The sequence below is a fragment of the Penicillium riverlandense genome (assembly GCF_028828495.1).
Source record: "Penicillium riverlandense strain IBT 135883 chromosome Unknown utg000003l_segment0_segment0, whole genome shotgun sequence".
NCBI lineage: Eukaryota > Fungi > Ascomycota > Eurotiomycetes > Eurotiales > Aspergillaceae > Penicillium > Penicillium riverlandense.
Genome location: NW_026643196.1, coordinates 869,892 through 891,377, shown reverse-complemented (window position 1 = coordinate 891,377; position 21,486 = coordinate 869,892). Strand labels below are relative to the sequence as shown.

At 50.5% G+C, this 21,486-nt stretch overlaps 9 protein-coding genes across 9 annotated transcripts; 6 read left to right on the top strand and 3 right to left on the bottom strand.

Annotated features, from left to right (window-relative positions):
* Nucleotides 1-117: 117 nt before the first annotated feature.
* Nucleotides 118-2,574, top strand: N7474_003986 (ABC transporter ATP-binding protein; the record flags this gene model as incomplete). Its single annotated transcript, XM_057195401.1, has 1 exon — nucleotides 118-2,574. One exon carries the CDS (start codon nucleotides 118-120, stop codon nucleotides 2,572-2,574), a length of 2,457 nt encoding a protein of 818 aa, XP_057052797.1.
* Nucleotides 2,575-4,317: 1,743 nt separating this feature from the next.
* N7474_003985 (uncharacterized protein) lies at nucleotides 4,318-4,749 on the top strand (the record flags this gene model as incomplete). The annotated part of the gene is made up of 1 exon (XM_057195400.1): nucleotides 4,318-4,749. One exon carries the CDS (start codon nucleotides 4,318-4,320, stop codon nucleotides 4,747-4,749), a length of 432 nt encoding a protein of 143 aa, XP_057052796.1.
* A 655-nt stretch (nucleotides 4,750-5,404) lies between these two features.
* ptcF (type 2C protein phosphatase ptcF) lies at nucleotides 5,405-7,503 on the top strand (the record flags this gene model as incomplete). Its single annotated transcript, XM_057195399.1, has 3 exons — nucleotides 5,405-5,442; nucleotides 5,510-7,333; nucleotides 7,392-7,503. The coding sequence occupies 3 exons, from the start codon at nucleotides 5,405-5,407 to the stop codon at nucleotides 7,501-7,503; spliced, it is 1,974 nt and encodes a 657-aa protein (XP_057052795.1).
* A 668-nt stretch (nucleotides 7,504-8,171) lies between these two features.
* Nucleotides 8,172-9,170, bottom strand: N7474_003983 (putative mitochondrial export translocase Oxa2; the record flags this gene model as incomplete). Its single annotated transcript, XM_057195398.1, has 1 exon — nucleotides 8,172-9,170. One exon carries the CDS (start codon nucleotides 9,168-9,170, stop codon nucleotides 8,172-8,174), a length of 999 nt encoding a protein of 332 aa, XP_057052794.1.
* Nucleotides 9,171-9,442: 272 nt separating this feature from the next.
* N7474_003982 (alpha-1,2-mannosyltransferase ALG11) lies at nucleotides 9,443-11,205 on the top strand (the record flags this gene model as incomplete). Its single annotated transcript, XM_057195397.1, has 2 exons — nucleotides 9,443-9,807; nucleotides 9,867-11,205. 2 exons carry the CDS (start codon nucleotides 9,443-9,445, stop codon nucleotides 11,203-11,205), a joined length of 1,704 nt encoding a protein of 567 aa, XP_057052793.1.
* A 542-nt stretch (nucleotides 11,206-11,747) lies between these two features.
* Nucleotides 11,748-13,993, bottom strand: crzA (putative C2H2 transcription factor Crz1; the record flags this gene model as incomplete). Its single annotated transcript, XM_057195396.1, has 2 exons — nucleotides 11,748-12,724; nucleotides 12,775-13,993. The coding sequence occupies 2 exons, from the start codon at nucleotides 13,991-13,993 to the stop codon at nucleotides 11,748-11,750; spliced, it is 2,196 nt and encodes a 731-aa protein (XP_057052792.1).
* A 1,313-nt stretch (nucleotides 13,994-15,306) lies between these two features.
* N7474_003980 (endo-1-4-beta-galactanase A) lies at nucleotides 15,307-16,083 on the bottom strand (the record flags this gene model as incomplete). The annotated part of the gene is made up of 2 exons (XM_057195395.1): nucleotides 15,307-15,613; nucleotides 15,707-16,083. The coding sequence occupies 2 exons, from the start codon at nucleotides 16,081-16,083 to the stop codon at nucleotides 15,307-15,309; spliced, it is 684 nt and encodes a 227-aa protein (XP_057052791.1).
* A 328-nt stretch (nucleotides 16,084-16,411) lies between these two features.
* Nucleotides 16,412-17,884, top strand: N7474_003979 (uncharacterized protein; the record flags this gene model as incomplete). Its single annotated transcript, XM_057195394.1, has 1 exon — nucleotides 16,412-17,884. One exon carries the CDS (start codon nucleotides 16,412-16,414, stop codon nucleotides 17,882-17,884), a length of 1,473 nt encoding a protein of 490 aa, XP_057052790.1.
* An 831-nt stretch (nucleotides 17,885-18,715) lies between these two features.
* On the top strand, nucleotides 18,716-20,033 carry N7474_003978 (uncharacterized protein; the record flags this gene model as incomplete). The annotated part of the gene is made up of 3 exons (XM_057195393.1): nucleotides 18,716-18,728; nucleotides 19,243-19,512; nucleotides 19,558-20,033. The coding sequence occupies 3 exons, from the start codon at nucleotides 18,716-18,718 to the stop codon at nucleotides 20,031-20,033; spliced, it is 759 nt and encodes a 252-aa protein (XP_057052789.1).
* Nucleotides 20,034-21,486: the final 1,453 nt, after the last annotated feature.

Below are 21,486 nucleotides of genomic sequence, written 5' to 3'. Positions count from 1 at the left end.
TAGGGTTCCCCTAACACGGAGGCTCTTAAGCCTGCTTCTCTATCTTACTTCTCCCCTACTGCTTAGCGCTTAGCTTTGGACTGTCTACTTGATGCTTCCACACCGTCTCGGAGTGATATGGTCCTCATAACCCCCGAGCAACTGCTGCGCCACCTGCAATTCGGCGCCTCGGTGATTGCTCTGCTGTTCATTTTCTTCTCTTTACTCGTTAACCATGGCTCCACGACAATTGAAAAGATATCCCGTCCACGCAAAACTGCGGTGATTGTCGGTTCAATCGGATGCATATTCGCATATTATGTCACTCAAGCCGTCGTCCTTTTTCTTGGGCGCCATGAACTTGTGCCAGTCCAGGACCGTATGATCACCACCGTCATCTTTTCCTTGGCATGGGGTTCATTTTGCACCCGCAGACATTCTTTGTTGCCAGAAGTGATCGCCATCTGTGTCATTTCGCTCATCTTTGGGATTCCTGTCTTTGTCGTCGATGCTGTTTATCCAGCCCTTCACACCACGCAACGAGCCCTGCTTGTTGCAGAATCCCTCACACTTGCTCATGCTGGTGGCTTGCTGATATACTCCCTGATTATTTACTCCCGTCTGTGCGTGACGAGTGGGAGCACAATTGAGGAAGAAGCGAGGTCCCACCTCAGCGACTCAGACCATCTCCTACCGCCCGGACGATACCGCGACCATCCTAGCGATCTGGACTCGAATTCAGAGTCAGACCCAGATAACTCTGATGACGAAGATGGCAAAGATCACGATACTCGGACCGGGAAGCTTCGCAAAACAGGTCACTTGGTGGATTATCTTGCAACCTTCAAAGTCTTTCTACCCTTCCTGATTCCGCGAAAAGACATCAAAGTTCAACTGTGCTACCTAGTATGCGCGCTCTGCTTGATAGCTGATCGTGTGTTGAATGTAGTGGTGCCCACTCAGCTGGGTAGTATCGCAGACAAACTTGTCAGACAAGAGCTTGCGCTGTCAGATCTCGGGATATACTTCGCTGTCAATATCCTCCACGGGCAATCGGGTTTGGGGATGCTCATGGAACTAGCTAAGATTCCAATCGAGCAGTTCTCTTACAGGCAGCTCACCAACGCTGCCTTCGGCCACGTCATAGGCCTCCCGATGGAATTTCACGCTGATCGAGACTCGGCCGAGGTCATGAAGGCTATAGAGCAAGGCGCTACACTCACGAATGTTTTGGAAATCATCTTCCTGGAGATAGCTCCAGCAGTCATTGACCTATTTGTTGCGTTTGTCCTTCTTTATATCAAGTTCAACTCGCTAGCGGCATTGTGTATGCTTATTGCAACACTGACATTCATGGCATTGGAAGTCACTGCATCCCGCTGGAACATCGACAATCGTCGGCAGCTGACCAAGGCTGAACGAAGCGAGGCGCGGGTGATGCATCAAGCCATCCAAGGATGGTTGACGGTTTCTTCGTTTAACATGTTCGCGTATGAGAAATTTCGCTTCGCAAAGGCAGTCGACAAACATATGACCGCAAAACAAAGATGGGAATATCGAGATGTGTACTCGACTGGTTTAATGGAGGCATGCTTCCCGGTTTCTTTTGTGGTCCTTGCATTTCTCGTCGCCAATGAGATCAGGCACGGCCGAGCATCGCCCGGAGACTTTGTTTTTCTGATACAATACTGGGACTATCTCATTTGGCCGATCAAGTTTTTGTCGAAAGATTACAGGTGGTTTATCTCAAAACTGATTGATGCCGAACGGCTGCTCGACCTCCTTACCACCAAACCGACTGTGACTGACAAGCCCGATGCTTTTGATCTTGGTCCTGTTCAGGGATACGTCGCATTCGAGAATGTGTTTTTCTCATACAACAACAGGGAACCGGCTGTCCGTGATGTCAATATTTCTGCAGCTCCCGGGGACATCATCGCCTTAGTTGGCACCACCGGGGCCGGAAAGTCATCGCTGATGAAGCTATTACTTCGCTATTATGACGTAACGTCTGGGTGTATCAAGATTGATGGTCATGATATTCGCGATGTGACACAAAGTTCTCTCCGGGGGGCATTGGGCATTGTATCGCAAAACCCTATCCTTTTCAATGCCTCGATCATGGAGAACCTACGGTACGCCAATTTGGATGCCTCCGATGAAGAAATCCATCGAGCCTGTCAAGCGGCTGCAATCCATGACAGAATTTCCTCTTTCCCAGAGGGCTATCAAACCAAAGTCGGGGAGCAGGGAATCAAGTTATCTGGCGGCGAGGTCCAGCGCTTAGCGATCGCGCGAGCCTTTCTAAAGGACCCATCCATTCTTGTGCTGGACGAGGCAACCAGTGCCGTCGACACCGAAACCGAGGCTAAAATTCAAGAAGCGCTGAAAAATCTAATCAAGGACAGGACAACCTTAGTCATTGCCCACAGGCTGTCGACTGTGGTCAAAGCAGATCGCATCTTTGTGCTGGATAATGGCACCATTGTTGAAAGTGGGACTCATCGGGAATTGCTTGGGAAACAGGGGCGATACTACAACCTCTGGCATGCACAACTTCATGGAGATGAGGAGCCCATGATGATAGATATTTAGTCTACAGCCTGAATTGAGGTCGTTTTCTTCAAAGGATAGTCGGCCTGAAAGTCATCAACAGCAATATTCAGACGGGTTGGACAGGCTTCAGCGATCCTGAATAGCGGTGAAGGGACTACTGGAAAGCAAGGAGAGAGATCTCACAGAACCTTCATATGTTCATTCAACAAGGCTCGGCATTATCTAGATCGACGGCTGTTGCGGGCCTTGCGCGTATCCCTCACCACATTAGTTTCGTTTGAGGCTTCGTGGATTTGGATATTCAGGCGGCCTCTCCAAAGTGTGATCTTCAATAAAAGGCGGAACAGATCCATCGCCATTGCAATCGTGAAGATGTGCGACATTCCCGTTGACCATCTCGCGTTGCCCCGGATTTGCCTTATAAACGGCCTCTCGTCTGCTGAAATGAACCACGATGAGTGGAAGGTTGTTTTGCTTTTGTTCAGGGAAATGCCCCAGTTTGGCATCATAATGGTTGTTAGAGATATCGAACGTAAAGAAAATGCGCGCTCTGTAGGTTCCAGATCCCTATCCGGTCAGAATCCGGAAGTCGAAGTCAACGCCATGTCTACCGCTCTATCCTCGAATTGGCTCTCCTAGAGGGCATAGGAACATATGGATTTAGACGGCTGTCGATTCTTCTGCTAGCATTCTATGGAGGACTCAGGAAGATCAAAAGATGCGCGTGGATTCTCAGGAAGTGTGTTGTACATTGCCGTGCTCATGACAAATGCCGTCCCGTCTACTTTTGTTTCAAAATTTCAAACTGAGAGTGGCCAGATGGAGAACGCAGGAACCTAGCGAATCTTCCACCTGGTCTCAACCACCCCAGCCTCACAATCAAAGGGAGGGGCTGTTCTGCCAAATGAGATCCGCGCCGCAAGGATCATGCTTCGGCCTACCAGGTGCTTGGTTTGCGTTTTCGCTATCACTACTAGTTGTAGTGTGAAGGAAACGGAGGGCAATGTTGATCTTACTAATGCGGCTTTAGCAAGAAAGGCACATAAAGTAAAATAAGAGGTCGATAATCCTTCATGACAAACCGAAAGTTCTTGGCTCTTGCATATGGCTTAAACTAAACTCAATAGACGAACCGCATCGGGTGAGGCTTGTCCCTGAAAGAGGAGAGGGGAAGAGTCAAGCGGTCAAGTCCTAAGGCAAACCCCGCCTAAAGCGCTTGGTTGTGTGGCTCATCTGCCTGGTGGCCTGATTCATTTATAGAATACGCTAGATCTAATACTAGTTAATCCGGGACAGATGATTAGGAGGAAAGGAGCGGCCGCCCCGGGCGCCCTACGCCAAGAATTGCATGGCAGAAAATAGAAAATCGGGCTAAGTGGAGACTGGCTCAGACTGTCTCACTTGTACATACAACAGGTACCCGAGACATGCGCAGCACGCACCTAGCGCAGGACGTTCTATATGCTCCCTTTGTAGTGTTACATCCACTAATTTGAGTGACATCTATTTTGGGGAGACATTGCAGAGTAACCATGAGAAACCGCAAAGACATCGTGATGATCTATGCCTCGTTAAGTCGTTGATCCAGTCGTTGGTCTTGGCACCATCAACAACTGAATGGGGTTGAGAAAAGGCATAAATACCTTTCCTCCTTCTGTTGTTGCTCATGTTTTTTTTTTTTTTTTTCTTGATATCATCCACAAACCAAAGCCTTTCACAGTATAGACATTCTTCATCCAAGCATATCTATCTCCACATCCGATAATCTTCGATATCGCAAACATGCAGTTCACTCAGCTTTTTCTGTCTACTCTCTTCGCCTCCTCGGCAGTCTTGGCCGCCCCTGTGTCTATGATGGCCTCCAGCCCGGAGTGGACCATTAAGGACATGAAGCGCGTTTGCAACGCCGCCGACACTGAGTGCACCTGGACCTTTGGCATCGAAATCGGCAAGGGCGCTATTACCGAATGCACCTATGTTGAGAAGGGCACCGACGCCTCCCAGATTGTGGGAGGAGGCCCTTCTACCTGCGGCAAATATACCATCACTTCGAACTGGAGCGGCCAGTTCGGCAAGGGCCAGGGCTTCACGACCTTGGCCGTTGTTGACAACCCGACCAGTCAGATCATCTACCCGGCCTACAAGGACACGCAGCTTGTGAACGGGACTGTTGTCAAGCCTGATCAAAGCTATGCCCCAGCCGCTCTCCCCTAAACGCGGGAACGACCCGAGAAAGGAGAGGGGGAGCAAAACTGTTAATGCATTGAGGCTGATTCGAGCCGACACCGAAATTCGCTCTCTCTCCAATAACGAACTCAATGAGCTCTTTCTATACTTAATATCTGTTTTGAAGGAATGGAATAGCGGGATGATGATATTTGCTTGCATGGGTACATTAGGGTAATATTTGTTTATAGTTAATACAGAAATTTGTCCACAGAAAGATCCACTCAGATATAAAAAGAAGTGTCTCTAAGCAAGTGGCTTTGTTGTATCCTTAGGTTTGGTATCTGGCTGTTTGTGTTGTTGGCTCTTCCGCATCTCATCAGTCTGTAATAGGCGTTGGATTGACCGCCGATGGCACTTGAAATCGACTACTGCAAGTAGATCTTTGATCGTCGCATGCGGATCTTCCAATATGCGTTGTTTGATACGTGCAAGGTCGTCTTCGGTGAGCTTTTTTGGTGCCCCTGATCGAGGTTTGGTAACATTGTTATCGCGCGAACTTTCTCGTCGAACTGTGCTCTTTAAAGTCCCAACTGGTATGTCTGGGAAGCGCTCGGATAGGCGCGTATATGACCAGCCTTGGAGTTTGAGCTCACAGATGCGTGAGCGGGTTTGGGGGTCTAATTCTTTCCCACGGCGAGTCATGGTGGTGGTGGTTGAGGGTGATTCAAAACAACGCGCGTGAGACCAAAGAGGGACTTGACCATCCCACGTGATACATTACATCAGGGAAACTTTACCGTTACAGCTTCATCACGCTTCCACCCCCACACCCGCTGTACCCAACTAAGCGCCTGAGATCGTTCTGCCCTGAGAGGCGTCCTTCGTCAAGCCCCGCATCGCTGGGCCATCTTCCTACCGTTCCTTTTCCCGCAGAATCCATGCGTCGGGCGGCTGTCCAGGCTTTCCGTACTGCTCGGCGTGCACCAGTATGGAAAGTTGCCGGTAAACGGCCGTGCCCGCTGTCCTTCTCCAACAACCAGGTTCGAGGTCTGCGGCCCTATTCTGGCGGCAAACGTCCCTATTCCTTTGTGCCAGTTGCGCTGCAGTCCTCCATGTATCTCCGCAACTTCTCCCTTGCCGTTATCTCCACCGCTGTCGCTTCTGGGGCCTGGTACGCGTATCAAGGCGACCGCAGCCCCCAATCCGTCGCAACACAGCTTCGAGGGTTTGCCTCCAGCGCGATCGCATCTGCCTACGCCGAGGGCCCGACAGAGTCGCCGCGCCGTGCTCTACTGGTGGATAACGACCAGTTCTACACCACAACGTTGTCTGGCGATCAGCCGCTGTCTAAAACCACCGACGATTCGGATCGTGGGGTTCTCGAGATGTTGACCCCCGAGCAAGCTACCCAGAAGCTCCGGAAAAACGAGGAGTCGTATCTTGTCAATCGGGGCCAAGGTGTTGTCCGCTACGATATCGTCCAGGTTCCGAGCAATTCGCCCATTGAAGACGACCATGCCGAGAAGATTGTTGAGGTGCCGTCGTCTGTGGCTGCTGCCCAGAATGGCGAGCCGAACAGCGATTGGATGTTCTGGGCTGTGTTCGATGGGCATTCGGGCTGGACGACCTCCGCCAAGCTGCGCAATGTTCTCATTTCATACGTCGCCCGTGAATTGAACACCACCTACAAGGCCGCCGCCACCAACCCATCCTCACTGTCTCCGACATCCGAGGCTGTGGACGCGGCTATCAAGCAAGCCTTCTTGCGTCTCGACCATGATATCGTGAACGAAAGCGTGGAGAAGGTCTTCAAGTCCAACTCTCGGCGGGTCGCCGCCGAGCTCCTCGCGCCTGCTCTGTCTGGATCGTGTGCGCTTCTTAGCTTCTACGACTCCCAGTCCCAGAATATCAAGGTCGCCGTTGCGGGTGACTCGCGCGCCGTTCTGGGCCGTCGTGGTCCTAGTGGGAAGTGGACCGCCACGGCTCTGTCCGAGGACCAGACTGGCGGCACCCCCTCTGAGATGAAGCGTCTGCGCGAGGAACACCCCGGCGAACCGAACGTCGTCGCGAGGGGTCGCATCCTGGGTCAACTGGAACCCAGCCGCTCCTTCGGCGACGCCGCCTACAAATGGACGAAAGACATCCAAGACAAGATCAAGCGGCAATTCTTCGGACGTACCCCCCACCCGCTCCTTAAGACACCTCCCTACGTCACCGCCGAACCCGTCATCACCACCACCAAAATCGATCCCTCGCAAGGCGACTTCGTCGTCATGGCCACTGATGGACTTTGGGAAATGCTGAGCAACGATGAGGTCGTCGGTCTGGTAGGCCAGTGGATCGAGCAGCAGCAATCCAGTAGCAGCACTAGCAAGTCTTGGATGTCCAGCTGGCTTGGCTTTGATGGTAAGAAGCAACTCCCCGTGGAGGCAGCCGACCATGCCTCGACCGAAGGCCAGCGCCGCCCTATTCGCCAACAGCAGTATGCCATTCCTGACGCCGCGAGCCGCTTTGTCGTGGAAGACAAGAATGTAGCTACGCACTTGGTGCGCAATGCCATGGGCGGTAAAGATAAGGATATGGTTTGTGCGTTGTTGACGCTGCCCAGTCCCTACTCTCGTCGATACCGGTGGGTTCTTTCTTTCCCTCCTTTAACTCTTGTCCCTTTCACTAATCTTTTCTTTCAGTGACGACCTCACGGTCGAGGTCATTTTCTTCGGCCAGGGGACCGACTCTCGCACCGTCGAGATAAACAAGGAAGCAAGTGCGGCCGAGGAGAACCCCAAGCCCAAGCTCTAAATGGCGTTGTCTTCGAGCTCTCAAGGGATCGGTTTTTCTTTCTTTCTTTCCATATCGACCCAGAATATGTGACTAGATACCACGAGCTCATTTCATTCTTCATCTTCTGGGTGGTTCCTATGGTCTTTTCCATGCAATAGACTTTCCTGAGTGGCAGGCTTTCTGCCTGGTGAGCGTTTTCAGCGCCATTTGTTCTAACACGATTCATCTATGAACATGCCTCTTTCTTCCAATCTAACCTAATTTACATGGAACGAGAGATGCCCGCATTCTCATTTTCCAAACATCTTGTTAAGAATACACGAAGGTATTGACCTGGTGGGGTGAATGAAGGGTGCTCCATCCTGGGACTGCCTTGGCTCAACATCGAAAGCTGTGAGCTGTGGATTGGGCAGCCTGGTGACAACAGGTGACCAGGGTCCCTATCCTTTATGGTGTGAGGCCGAAGTGCAGAAAGTAAATAGTGAAAATGCCTCAGGTCCCGCCCTTGAATCTCGTAGGCGCAGTTATGGCCTTTGAAAAGTGGCCAAAAAGCATCGCGGTGAACATGCTGCCGTATATGAACCATCGTGCTGTAACTATGTCCAAAGCAGACATCTCTCTCCAGTTCGGAGTGACACTGGAAGTGAATCCACCGAACCGAAGAGCGACGCCTCCACAGACTGCAATCACTTCATATTCACCTGGAATGGATCCTCCTGGCCTGGTCTGCTGTACCTGACATGCAAACCCCTCCAAGGCGCAAGTGGCTGGTCCGGGAACAAGAACTTCTCCAAAAGATAGGTCTGCACCGTAGCGACATTTGAGCTGGTAATCCAATAGATCATCAAGGCACAAGGCAGGGATTGAATCCAAGCCGAGTACGCGATGAGGAGCGATAATCCCTGGAGACCAAACTTCAGACCGGCAAATGCAGCGGAGCGGAACATCAGGAACTTGGGCATGTCGGCCATCTCTGCGGGCTGTGGCGTCTTCCACCCTCTCCGAATATTAAGGATGAGCGAAGCGGCCAGCACAGCCGGCAAGATTCCCGTGGGATCTCCCGCGAGCAGATCCGGGAACCAAAGCGCGCCTTCGTTCGCCAGCGTCGGCTCCACGGTCAGATGGAGAGACTCGGCGGTGGCTTGCTCTGACTCAAAGAACGACAGAGCCCATGGGAGAAGTCCGTTTTTGGCGCCGCTCATGCCGCGCAGACCCTCCATGAGCGCAATCCAGACTGGTATTTGCCAGTATGGCGTGTACTTGTAGTGTCCGGAGACCCCCCAGCGTTTGTGCATTACGGTGTTCGCCCACCGTAGTCTTTTCTCCACTGTCTTCGAGGCCTCACCGGGCTGCAATTGCTCGGCCATGATTTTGGTTTTGTAGACCTTGCTCCACGCATATTTGAGCGGGAGCAGGTCCCGCTCTTTGCGCGCGTGGATTCTCATGTAGACTTGGAGCGGGAGAGCGACTGCTGTCCGGACGATGACCGCGGTCAGGGGAATTGATAGGACCCATGGCAGGTGTGAGACGGAGTGGACGCCGTGGATAAACCAGGTGGAGGCATCGAGTACTTCGTTCAGGACCCGGGTGGGCTTGGTCGGGTGGAAATGGCGGATCTGCTGCGCGTGAGGCAGTAATGGCGGTATTCGAGCTGCACGGAGGTGTGCCACATAGAGGGGATTCATGATAGAATGAAGGACAGGGATGGAGGAAAGTCAAAAAGTAAATCGGGTGCGCAAATGAGGAAATGGACCAGGCATCATGTGACCCTCCATCAACACTGTCAACTGATACGTATGAGTGCTCCGATGATCATGATGCCCTGTGGCCCCTCCTCCCTTCACTCACTCACTCTGCTCCTTCACTTTCTTTCCTTCCTCTCTCTCAATCACTTACCGATCTTACTATGTGCAGTCGCTGGTAACCCGGCTGTTCCACCTCAACAATAACAACAACCATGTTGGCCTTTTTATCCCACGCCCTACTCGCCCTTCTCGTACTCACCGCCACTGCGGTGCTCCTCCCTCAACTGCCTAGCGGTCTTTTGGCACTCATTTTCCGTGGGGTGGGCTGGCTGATTCGGAAACGCACTCGTTCTCGACGGGAATACGTGATCGCGCGGGCGCGATCGGAGGAGGAGGAATGTCGGGCCTCGCAGGCGAAGGACTCGGCGTCGCGCAGCCAGGTCGAAGACGAAGAAGGCTGGGAGAAAGTCGATACCGGGGAGCGGCCTTCGAGTAGTGATGGTAGTGGTGCTACTGGGACAGAGGAAGGGAACAAAGACGACTGGAACGGTATTGTTGGCTTCTTCCATCCTTTCTGGTATGTTGTCCTCTTTCGAAGCTATGCTGCACCGCGAAGGCTAACGGTGAACGATATAGTAATGCTGGCGGAGGTGGCGAGCGGGTGCTGTGGGAAGCAGTGCGCGCGACACAGAGGCGCTGGCCAAAGGCCATCTGTGCTATCTACACGGGCGATCACGAGGTCAACAAGACAACGATGCTGGAGCGGGTGGAGAATCGATTCAACATCAAATTGCACGCGCCGACAGTGGTGCTGCTATACCTGACGACGCGCAAGTACGTGATCGCCAGCTCATACCCGTACATGACGCTGCTGGGCCAGTCGTTAGGGTCACTGGTCGTAGGCTACGACGCGTTCACGCTGTTGGTGCCGGATATCTTTATTGATACCATGGGCTACGCTTTTACTCTGGCCCTTTGCAAATGGCTTTTCCCCTCGGTTCCGACTGGCGCCTATGTTCACTATCCTACCATCTCAACAGATATGATCGCCTCCCTCGATGACCAAACCGGAGTCCAGGGGATCAATTCTGGAGCGGGCAAGGGAGGTAAGGGAGCAATCAAGCGGCGGTACTGGGAGATGTTTGCGCAGCTGTACGGCTGGGTTGGGCGCCACGTTGACGTCGTCATGTGCAACTCGTCGTGGACCGCGGCGCATATTCGCAAACTCTGGGGCAATAGCAAGAGCAGTGGTGCAGATAACACCGACGGAGCGGGAACAGCATTCTCGCCGGCGGTGGTGTTCCCACCAACAGGCGTGGCCGAGCTAGAATCGAGCATTTCAGTCGACGCAGAAAGCGAGAATACCCGTCAACCGACACTGCTGTACATCGCGCAATTCCGGCCCGAGAAGAACCATCCGCTCGTCCTGCGTTCCTTCGCACGGTTCCTCCACGACCGAGCCAAGAACCCAGAATTCGCAGACTATCCGCCTGCACGTCTGGTGCTGATCGGCTCCGTGCGCCAGTCCAGCCCCGATGAAACCCATATCTACAACCTGCGGCTTTTGGCCCACGAACTCAAAATCCGCGACCAGACCACCTTCCTTTGCGACGCCAGCTGGCCCGCCGTGCTCTCGCACCTCAGCACTGCCTCAGTCGGCGTCAACGCCATGTGGAACGAACACTTCGGCATCTGTGTTGTCGAGTATCAGGCCGCGGGACTCATCTGCGTTACACATAACTCCGGCGGGCCGCGGGAGGACATCGTCGTCGACCTCGGCGACGGGCCGACGGGCTTCCACGCTGAGACTGAGGAACAGTTCGCTGCTGCTTATGAGGCGGCTCTTACGCTTTCACAGTCGGAGAAGATTGATATGCGGCAGCGGGCTCGTCGTTCGGCGCGCAGGTTTACAGAGGAAGAGTTCTCGCGCAAATGGTTGGATCAAGTGCAGAAGCTTGTTGATGCATCAAGATAGTTTCGGGAACAGGGTTTGTCAGTTAGATCTTACGAGGCGCATCTACACCATATCACTCTACCCACAGTGTAGATACATGGCGGAGAAAGTAGTGTGTAGTTCGAGAATTGTAACCTTAACCTTGTAACCGTGTGTCGGGTTGAGCAAAGAGAAAAGGCGGTATATGGATTCAGCCTCAAATATATAAAATCCAATAATGATCAAGTCAACAAAAAGCCAGAAGGTACTCGGGTATGATCGAAGGGAATCAAAAAATGCATCGTGAAGCCATATGACAAGGGTTCTTCCAAGAGCAAGCAGTTCAAAATAAAGATCAAATCAAAAGGAAGGCAGTTGCAATGCCGGTGGAGGTGTCAAGTCAAAAAGAATCGTCAGACCAAACGAGTGAAGAAAAAGCAAAAGCCTCGCCGACCAACGGCGGAATCTCCTACCCAGCCCTGTATCCCAACGCCGGTGCCTTTATCTATACAGAAGGCATGAACACACGCAAAAAAAGAGTGGAAAAGAAAGAAACCAAAAAAGATAGAGAGAAGGAGGGGGTGTCACCCAGTCCATCCCTGACCGGCATATATATTCCCCTGATTTCCGCCGTAGCTACCACCCATCCCAGACACGCTGGAGAGATCGTCATCGTCAAAGCCAAACTCACCACCAGAACTGGCTTCAAAGCTGCTTCGACCGCCAATATCGCTTGGATCATCTGCCCCAGCGGGAATCTGATCCCATTGGAGCGTTGAAAGTGCAGGATACTGAGCAAGCAGCGCGGCAGGCAGTACAAAGTTTCCTGAAGTCTGCCCATCCATGCCAGGCACGCCGGGCATGACGAGGGGTTGCGGGACTGGCTGGAGGTGACCAGCAGGCTGTTGTTGCTGCTGCTGCTCGATCATGACTCGCTCGCGTTCTTGCGATTCTTCGTCCAGAAGTGGCTTGATACATACGCGGCCAGCTTCAGATCTAAAGTGGCGGCCAAGGGCATCTGCACGCGCGAAACGTCGACCGCACCCCCACTGTCCACTCCTCGACAGGTCGCCCCGACAGACGAACTTCTTTTCTCCCGAGTGCAGTCCTTCGTGGCGCTTTCGGTCGTGCTGTCGCGCAAATGCTTTACCGCAGACAGTGCACACGAATGGCCTTTCGTCTGTGTGAGTGCGCAGATGAGACCGCAGGTTGTATGCTCGGGTAAACCGCTTGGGGCACAGTGTACACTGGAAGGTAGCCGGGTGCTTTTGAACTCGCTTGGAGTCACCAGGCCCGGCGCCCGGGCGCTGCGGATCGGCCAGATCCAAGATATAATTTCGGCTGTCGATCGACGATGTCGAAAGACGTCGATTGGCTCGTGATGGTGAAGTATCGCGCGAGCTGGGGTTACTGCGTGAATGGCCACCTGTCGAACCGAGAGGCGAAAGGGACCGTGGAGAGGTGGAAGCTTGAGGCTCGAGACTGGATACCGAACGTGCGGGTGATCGTGAACGGGAGGCAGGGTGTGTGTAAGGGTCGGATTTACTGCGCATACGGGATCCTGCACTAAAAGTTAATATTGATCATTTTGAAGCCGCAAGAAACACTCACGCATAGCTGGCGGGCTTAGCGAGTCCAGGTTTGCACCTGGCGGCTTCGACGGCCCAAAGCTCGGGATTCGAGAAGGAGGAGCAAACTCCACATTGATCGACGGGGGTGCCATCTGAGACGCCTGCCCTATGTCGCCCATGTTCATCATCCCGTCATCAGTGGGCATACCATACATGTCTGTTCCTACCGAAGGAGCCTGGGGGTTCATGTTGCCCGGAAGATAAGGCGCATTCGGCACCACATCTCCTCCCTGTTGAGGCATCAGTTGTGGCGATATATATGGGCTGTGAAGCGGGCTGAAACCCTGCTGCTGCTGCTGTTGTTCGGAAAGGGTGAACGACTCAATACCCAGTGCGTTATCATAGAGAGCTGGGTCGTTCTGTGGCGCCAGCGACGGAGATGTGTTGTTATCAAGGCCATCAAACTCGTGCTGAGAGACATATGGGGAATGAGTGGCCGATGACACCTCGGACACCTCCGAGGGCGCTCTTCGGTGACCCTGAAAGGCAGTGTTGTTCATGACAGACTGCCAATCGTGGTTTGGCTGGGCAGTCAAATAGTTTGCCGCCGCTGGGTCTAAAGAAGTATTGCGCGAATGTTGCGGGGTATAGAAGGTGCCCGGCGTGGAGCCAGAAGGCGAAATGGCGCCAGGAGATGAGCGGTGCTGATCCTGCGGCGACGTTTGGGACGAAACGGAGGCATTGGACACCGGGCTGACCAGGTCGGCCGGGTTAACTGCTTGGTTCACGGACTGCCGATGCTGTTGCATCTGAGGATCCAGCAGTAAGGACGAGTCATATTCGGAGCCAGTGACGCTGTGGGGACTGCGATTGGGGTAGCCGAACTCGAAGTCCGAGGGGTTGGTATTGAGGAGATTGGAGAAGTTCTCATCGGGCTGCACTGAGCGTAGGCCTGCGGAAGACTGCTCGAGCTGATTGACAAAGCTCGCCTCGAAAGACTGGGACATGGGCATGTTGCTTGTGTTGATCGAGGGAGGGAAGCTCTGCGGTGCTCCAGTGAGGTAATCCGTGGGAAAGTTATACGAGTCGCCTCCCGCGTTGGGATTGTTATTGTCGAACGCGGGGGCCGCTGAGAAAGTCGACATGGAGGGGTCCACACCTAGTGCACCTGAAGGATCGTGATATTGGGGTTGACCGGACGGGCTGACACTGCGTGCCGGAGAGGTCGCCGATCCATGGCCTTGGTCGTGAGAAGCCATAGTGTGCGAAGCGCTTATGATCCGTCAAATCGCGATCCGGTTCTAGCGGGGAGGGGTTAGGGGAGGGTTATATGCGATAAGGAGGTGCTAGGAGTGGCGGATGTCGATTATGGATGTCAGCTGTCGCGCACGAGGCTCATTGTCATCGGGAGGGCATCGAGGAAGGAGAGGGATGTAAGGCAGACAGGAGGCGAGATGTGTGTGAGAGAGTTGTGTGGGTTGCAGGGAAGATCGAGATCGATGAATGGTCTGCACGTGCTCAAGGCGGTCTGGCGGGAGTAGAAGTATGGATGGATGGGCTACTCGGCGCTTAGAGAGATAACAGAGAAAACCCCAGGGGTTAGTATGGTTTAATTGCTGGCAGTGCCACAATGGGAAGGGAATCCGAGTTCCAAATAGTTGGGGCGGATCCGCACGGAGGCTCGATGGATCTACATGACAAAAAGACGGTGCCTAAGCATTCCAGGGAAATGGCGCCCCGGGGACTGCCCCTACGGCAGGGAGCAAACACTTGCAGAACAAACTATTTTTGCCCGGATTCTGTCCGATGGGTCTCCCCACATTTACTATAGTTACATAGATAGGAGATAGCGAACACCCAGGTGTATACATACATACAGTGGAATCACCATAGGCCAATTAATAACAAAACTTTTGTCGTCGGTCCTTACGTTTCGAATAATGATACTACTACGTAGTAGGTGATGAGCATACCCAGTGTGGGAACTAGTTTTGCCAGCGGGCAAAAAGCGGGCGGCTAACGGTCTTAGCTCTGCACAGCCACCGAGCTGAGGTGCGCCAACGCAACTAGTCCACGCATCAGGCATCAGCCCTAGCCCTGTTGCAGAGGCTCAACAAGGCTGACCCGTGTGCCTTGCGGAGTACAGATGCAGTATACATCAGTTCTGGTCTTTTGAACCGAACCATAGAACAAATCATAATAGAGGGTAACTACAGTTGCTACAGCTAATCGTTGTTTACTTAAGAGAATACCACGCGTAGGTCTCTCTGGACTACGACATCACTACCGCTGGCTAAATTACCACCGATTGTCGGATCAAATCACTCTATCTGGAAATTTCCCTGATTTCGCAAACGAAGTAACTAAATAGGGCCAACTCTCACAACGACATCCTTGTGTCTCTCTCTATATCTCCCATAGCGCACCCAGACTCGTCCTTTCACCCGTCATTCGTATAAGTAAGAAACAAATTATCCGCGCAACTACCCCCCAGCCCGACATTATCCACCCAAGCAGGCTTCCAATAATAAATCCCCAATTCCCCCGAAACGCCCTCTATAACGCTCCCAAATCATCCAAGAATGTCTGCTGCCCAGCGACAGAGAACGGGATGCTCGTCAACCCGGACGGGGACGCATGCTCCGTGTCCGGGCAGGAGTATGGCCACTTCATCTCCACGACAAGTACATCCTTCCCATAGGTTGAGTGCAGGTTCCTGGTAGCGGCTTGTCTCGCCCAGTGGCCAGAGAAGCCCGTTGTTGATGGATACAATCGCCACCGTGTCGTTCTCCGCGAAGGTGCTGCATACTTCCAAGGTGTAGTTGTAGAGTTGCCAGGTTAGGGTGTCAATGTCTGTGGTAAACCAACGGAGGCGTAGTCTTTTCCATAAACGTCAGCGTCATAGTTCTTTTCCCAGTGCGCTGGTATATACTAGATACTAAATATTAACCTGATCACCCGGATCCGCCCACGTATCACTCAAATGCAAATCCAAATACGTCGTCATCCTCTGCGCCTGCATCCTCTTTGCGAGCTCGACATTATAGTCGAGATCGCAAGACCCGTCACTGGGATTCACCCGCACCCGCTGGCGCACAGAGTTGATACCCGCATTAGCTAGAATAATCTCTAGCTCCTGGGTGGTCCCGTCTACATTCTTGTATGAAATCCCTGCATCTTCTTCCACGAGCAAGGAAGATATATCTGGGCCACGGATGCTGAGTTCTGCAGAATAACCCTTCAAGTGGCTAGTAGGATTAATAGTCGGTTTCCCGAAGCATGGGAATCCGTAGAAACCGGTCTCGCCTCCCCAGATCCACACAGGGAAGTTGGTTCCACGCACATCCATGTTGTTATAGTTGAACCTCTCTTACTTCGTTCCAGGGCACTGTATTTTGCAAGTCCATTATGTGAACTATAACACTGTATTCTTTGCGAAACTGCCCCCTCCTGGGCACTGACCTTCCCGAGGTGTGCATATGTGGTCTGACCCACCGAAACCGGGTGGGCCCGCCCCCAGTTCCATGGGGCCACGATCGCCTATTACGCCTTTGAACCACTTGCTAGATACGTGAGCGTAGCGCGGACCCTGCGTTCTTTAAATGAACAAACTGCTGGCCAGGGACTTTCCTTCTTACTTTAGCATCTTCCAATTTCTGACACTGCTAAAGAAGAATATGGTCTCACGAACGCCGACTCTGAGTAATTTGCCCCCCGAGTGTGTGGAGGAAATCATGGAATACCTCGACCTTGATGCCCTTAAAGCCTTGCGTCTGAGCAGCCGCGAACTTTGCATAGACTCCACTGGCCCTCGCTTCAAGAAGTTTATTAGCTGCCAGACAATGGAAGTGACCAAAATCGCTCTTATGTCATTTCGAGAGTTGGCCGTGCACCCTCTTGGTGCCGCTGTTAAAAACCTGAAGATTATGGCCACCGTCTATGATCAAACTTTACAGCTAAAAGTTCTCAACACTAGGGAGAACAACACTACCGATGAGGTGCCACCCCTCTCGCAAGCTCAGGACGATTTGGCCTGGCTTCAATCCCAGCAACAGGGCCAAGATGAAGTATCGTACGACGAAGCAGTTGATCATCTCGCTTTCTGTCTAGGGCATTTCCGGACGCTGGATCATATTGAGCTTGATGCTGTCCTTGTCCAGGGCCCTAGCACTATTATGGCTACCGACACTGGACAGACCAACTGGTATCCGGTATGGACGCGGGCGTCGCGTATCTACTGTATGACAATGGAGGCCATCGCTTCAAGTGGGGTTGGACCAAAGAGCTTGACTGTCTACCAAGCGACGCCGAGGTGTAGTGTTCCGCTATACGATATCGCAGCCAATATTGAAATGCTTTATTCAGCCAATTTGAAGAATGCCGGCAAATGCATCGAGAATGTTGCCCTCAGTATCTCGACTAAGGTTGCCACCGGCGCAACAGAAAGACCACCCCGAGCCCCTGTGGCATGTCATGACATGCCATATGATAAAGGACCCTTCTCAGCTGCGTCTATTAGCTCACTTGGCGAGGACAAATTTCTTGAAGTAGAGAAATTTGATGGACTTGCGCGGTTTCTTGAAATCACGCCAAATCTCAAAACGCTTGAGATTCACTTCTACCAAACGCTACTTAAGCCACGTACTCAATACCAGCTGATGTTCAACACGGTCGCAAATGAAATCCGTCTACCTTTGCTTCGACAATGTAGCCTACGTGGCATCACCACCAGAGAAGATTCTTTGCTCCAGTTCCTTTCCAATCATTCACAGATCACTGATCTCACCCTGAGCCAAGTTTCCCTCGCCCCTGAGGAGACCTGGGGATCTATTTTCACGCATCTTAGCCGGAAAATGCCTCATCTTGAACGCCTTCACCTCTCGACCTTGAGATTGGGAAATAATAGTATGATTAATCTGCATCCCGTCTGGGAAGATCATTCCAAAGAACTCGAAGAGAATTCACGCAGTGGGATCTATTTTGTCCATACGAAGGTGTTCAATGCAGATGATCTCCGCAAGGGACTCGAGTTTTGGCCGATGCCAGTGGCTTCGATGCAAGGATCCCAAAGCGCTAGCTTGTGGATTTTATCTGTGAAGAAAGAGTATGGGCCCCCATGGTCGAACAGAGAGGGTATAAGCATGATATAATAACTTGTATAGCTTGGAAAAGGCCCTTGCAGTTACTAAGCTCAAGATAGAGAAATTGACAGGAGGCTCGATGAGTGGATTAATTTAGAGCTATTCAGCTGGATAACAAAGGCAATAGATCGATAGATCTTGGAGGTAGAGTTACTAGTTTAAGAGGTCGATCTAGCTAAGGTAGCTATTAGATACACGATGAAATATCATGCATCCTCTTCATAGTTCTGATATGAGGCTTTGGAGCTCCCTGATTTTCCCTAGAAAAGCCTGTTTCTATTGGCCATTGCCAATTGTTTAGCCCTCCGACGGATCCCAAACATCATACGTCAAAACAACATTCTCCTTCCAGAGCCTCGCTGCGGCTAATTGTCCGCAATCATCCAATGCCCTCGGATCATATCGTCCCATTTTGTTAGTAACAACTAGTTATTCAACACTACTCGAGATATCTATCTTTATCGCTAAGGAAGGTTGAACAGCAACACAATCTAGGAGCTCATGATGTATCTTTGTACATCAAGATTCGATCTCGAAGATGAGCAGATGGCCGTACTAGTAGAGTTCTTCTCCTATGATGAGATTGAAATAGCCAAGGAAGAGAAGGATGATAAACCTAATAGGATCGAGCTAGATCTAATTAGTGATACAGAGGAATAGGATGCGCAACAAAAAGTAATGAGGATCTAGATAAAGCCATTGAGCCCCCTCTTCCTTCACTGAAGGCTCACTCAGTTACGTGCATAGGGCGCAAGCGTAAAAGCCGCGAGGATGATGTGTTTGAGTTTCATCAATAATAGTATAATAAAGTCGCTTTGTTTGATTTACATAGATGCTGAGATGCAAGAGAGCCGTAAGTGAAATACAGAGAATTACAGAGGAAAATGCATAAGTTACACAGTCATGGGGTTGCCTGATATTTGCATTGTTTGTGACCCGTTCAGGTACCCAATGGGTCCTGCAGGTACCCATCTGAACCCATTACCCATCGCGGGTTGAAGAGTTAGACCCAAGACCCGACCAATTTGCGGGTTGGGTCGGGTCGGGTAATGGGTCCGATGGGTTCTGCCGAAGTCTAAGCCTGGATAACACCTCTTTGCACAAATGCGACCCCACCTAACCACACAAGTAACCAATAATGGTATTGCTTCTCCAGACAGCTCAACAGGTACATATGAACACGTATCAATCCCCCCTTATCCAGCTCACGATATTATCAATTCTACCGAAAAAGGGGGGATGCAATCTTTATTCCACAGATCAAATTGAGACCGCTGTAGAATACAAATGACCTTAGAGATTTTGTCCCGATATGACTGTAGTAGTTGGCTTTTGCACGTCCTAGTAACAGAATCTACCAATCAAAGATTGTCTTGAGCGGAACCTACTTCGATGGATTGTTCAGGATAAGCAAGCTTTTACTATCCTAGAATCTGAGGCTTTCCAGCAAGTCTTTGAAGATATCCTAGGGGTTTCTTTGCCATTTACCTCTCGAGCTACTGTAGTTCAACGACTACAGGATCAATTCGAAATTCAACGATTAGGATTGAAGGACAGCTTGGCTAATACATGCAAAACAATTGCATTCTCCATTGATTGGAGGAGCCAAAACCACTACCCTATTCTTGGTATTATAGGTAGGTAATTGACTGATTAATTAACTAATTGATTAATAATTATAGGCCACTGGCTCAGAGAGGATTTCTACTATCGTGAGGAGGTTCTTGAATTCGGCCAAATCTTTGGACCTCATATAGGGGAGAATATTGCTGCCACGGTCTATCAAACCTTGGTAGAATCAGATCTCATATCAAAATTGACTACAATCACTGGGGATAATGCCTCAAATATTCAAGAGATGGTTTCTAAGCTTCATTTTACTTTGGAAGAGATATCTTTGCAACTAATTCGATTCCGTGGAGTTGATAGCTATATTCGCTGTCTAGCTCATATCCTGAACTTGATTGTTAAAGCTATCCTTCGATCCTTGAAATCTGGAAGTGTTTTAGAAGCTAATGAGATTTATGAGAATCTACAATTGAGGAATTCTCAATCAGGGAATTCTCTATCGATCTCCTCCAATCAGCATTGTCTAGGCTCCAGATTCTCGCTATTTGGATTTCTCGCAGTCCTCAACGGAGACAGGAATGGAATTTGATCTGTGATGCAATGAAACTTGATAATATTCATTGAGCATGATGTGGAAACGCGGTGGAATTCTACCTTTCGAATGCTTGGTGATGGAATTAATGCTCGGCCTCAGATCAACCGATTTTGCTCTGTACAAGGTATACAATTAAACAATCTAATTAAACTATGTAATTAAACTATTAATTAATTAATTTACTAGGTGAAATTCTTCCCTTTACCAGTGCAGAATGGGATTAGCTTGGTCAGGTTCATAGGGCCTCAAAAGCTTTAATGACTTGACGAACTTGGTATCTATATCAAGGCCACAAATCAGTCTAACTATCCCAGTTTTCTATACGCTTCACGATCTTTTAGAAGATACAGCCTTAGTAGGATATGACGATGATATTGCAAATGCAATAAGGGCAGGCCTGAAGAAGTACCAAAAGTACTATGACTTCATGGATAACTCAGAGGCATATTATACAGCCTTAATTCTTGATCCCCAGGCCAAAGGTAATCTAATACTTCATGAGATAGAGGATCAAGAAGCTGCCCAGATGATTATACAAGAGACTCGCCGAATGCGACATCAGAGATATCCATCACAGTCGATTCCACAGTCAACGTGAAGGCGGATTCTTCATAAGCTCCAGCCTCAGGGATCTCGATTTGTTTCTGATATTGATCAGTACTTTGATAGTCCCCGTATCACTATCATGACAGAGGATCCAGACTGGATTTGCAATTGGTGGCGTACCCATAGGGGTGAATACCCTCAAATGGCAGAGGCTGCAAGGGAATTTCTCGCGATCCCAGCTTCAGAGGTATCAGTTGAGAGGTTATTTAGTGCAAGGAGAGATCTTTTGGGAATTCGAAGGCTTAGTTTAGGGGCGGATACTACGAAGATGTTGATGTTGATGTTGATGAAAGACATTGTTTAGTTGAATTTATTGCTTGGTTTTAGTTAATTGAATGAATTTATTAATTGATTAGTTATATAATAGTAGTAGAAGCAGAGATTATGAATTTAATATTCAGAATTCAAATTGTTGAACTATTCAAGGGAGGGGAATACATTGTAGATGATATATATATTCATGGCATGTAGTAGTTATTACTAGCAGTTAGGGGGATGACTGACTCCTGACTAGTCATGCGACTATTCTAAGCTCAATTAGGCTAATACTAAGCCTAATTGGGCTAACTAGTCCAAAGGTCTGACGATAATTATCGTGACGATACATCATGGAAACCGCATATCGTGTACAGTCCTAGTTGGCAGATGTAAGGAAGTGCGGACGGGCCTTGAGCGACGTGTCTTGAGGGCTGAATACTGGAGCTCTGGGAGTCAAATGAAAGAGTGCAAAATGATTGATTGAATGATGTCTAAAGTGGGAAGTACTGAGGTTATCTAAACTGACTATCTACACGACTCTTGTAGAGGGAGTGTCACATGACTGCGATGTGATCTCAACACG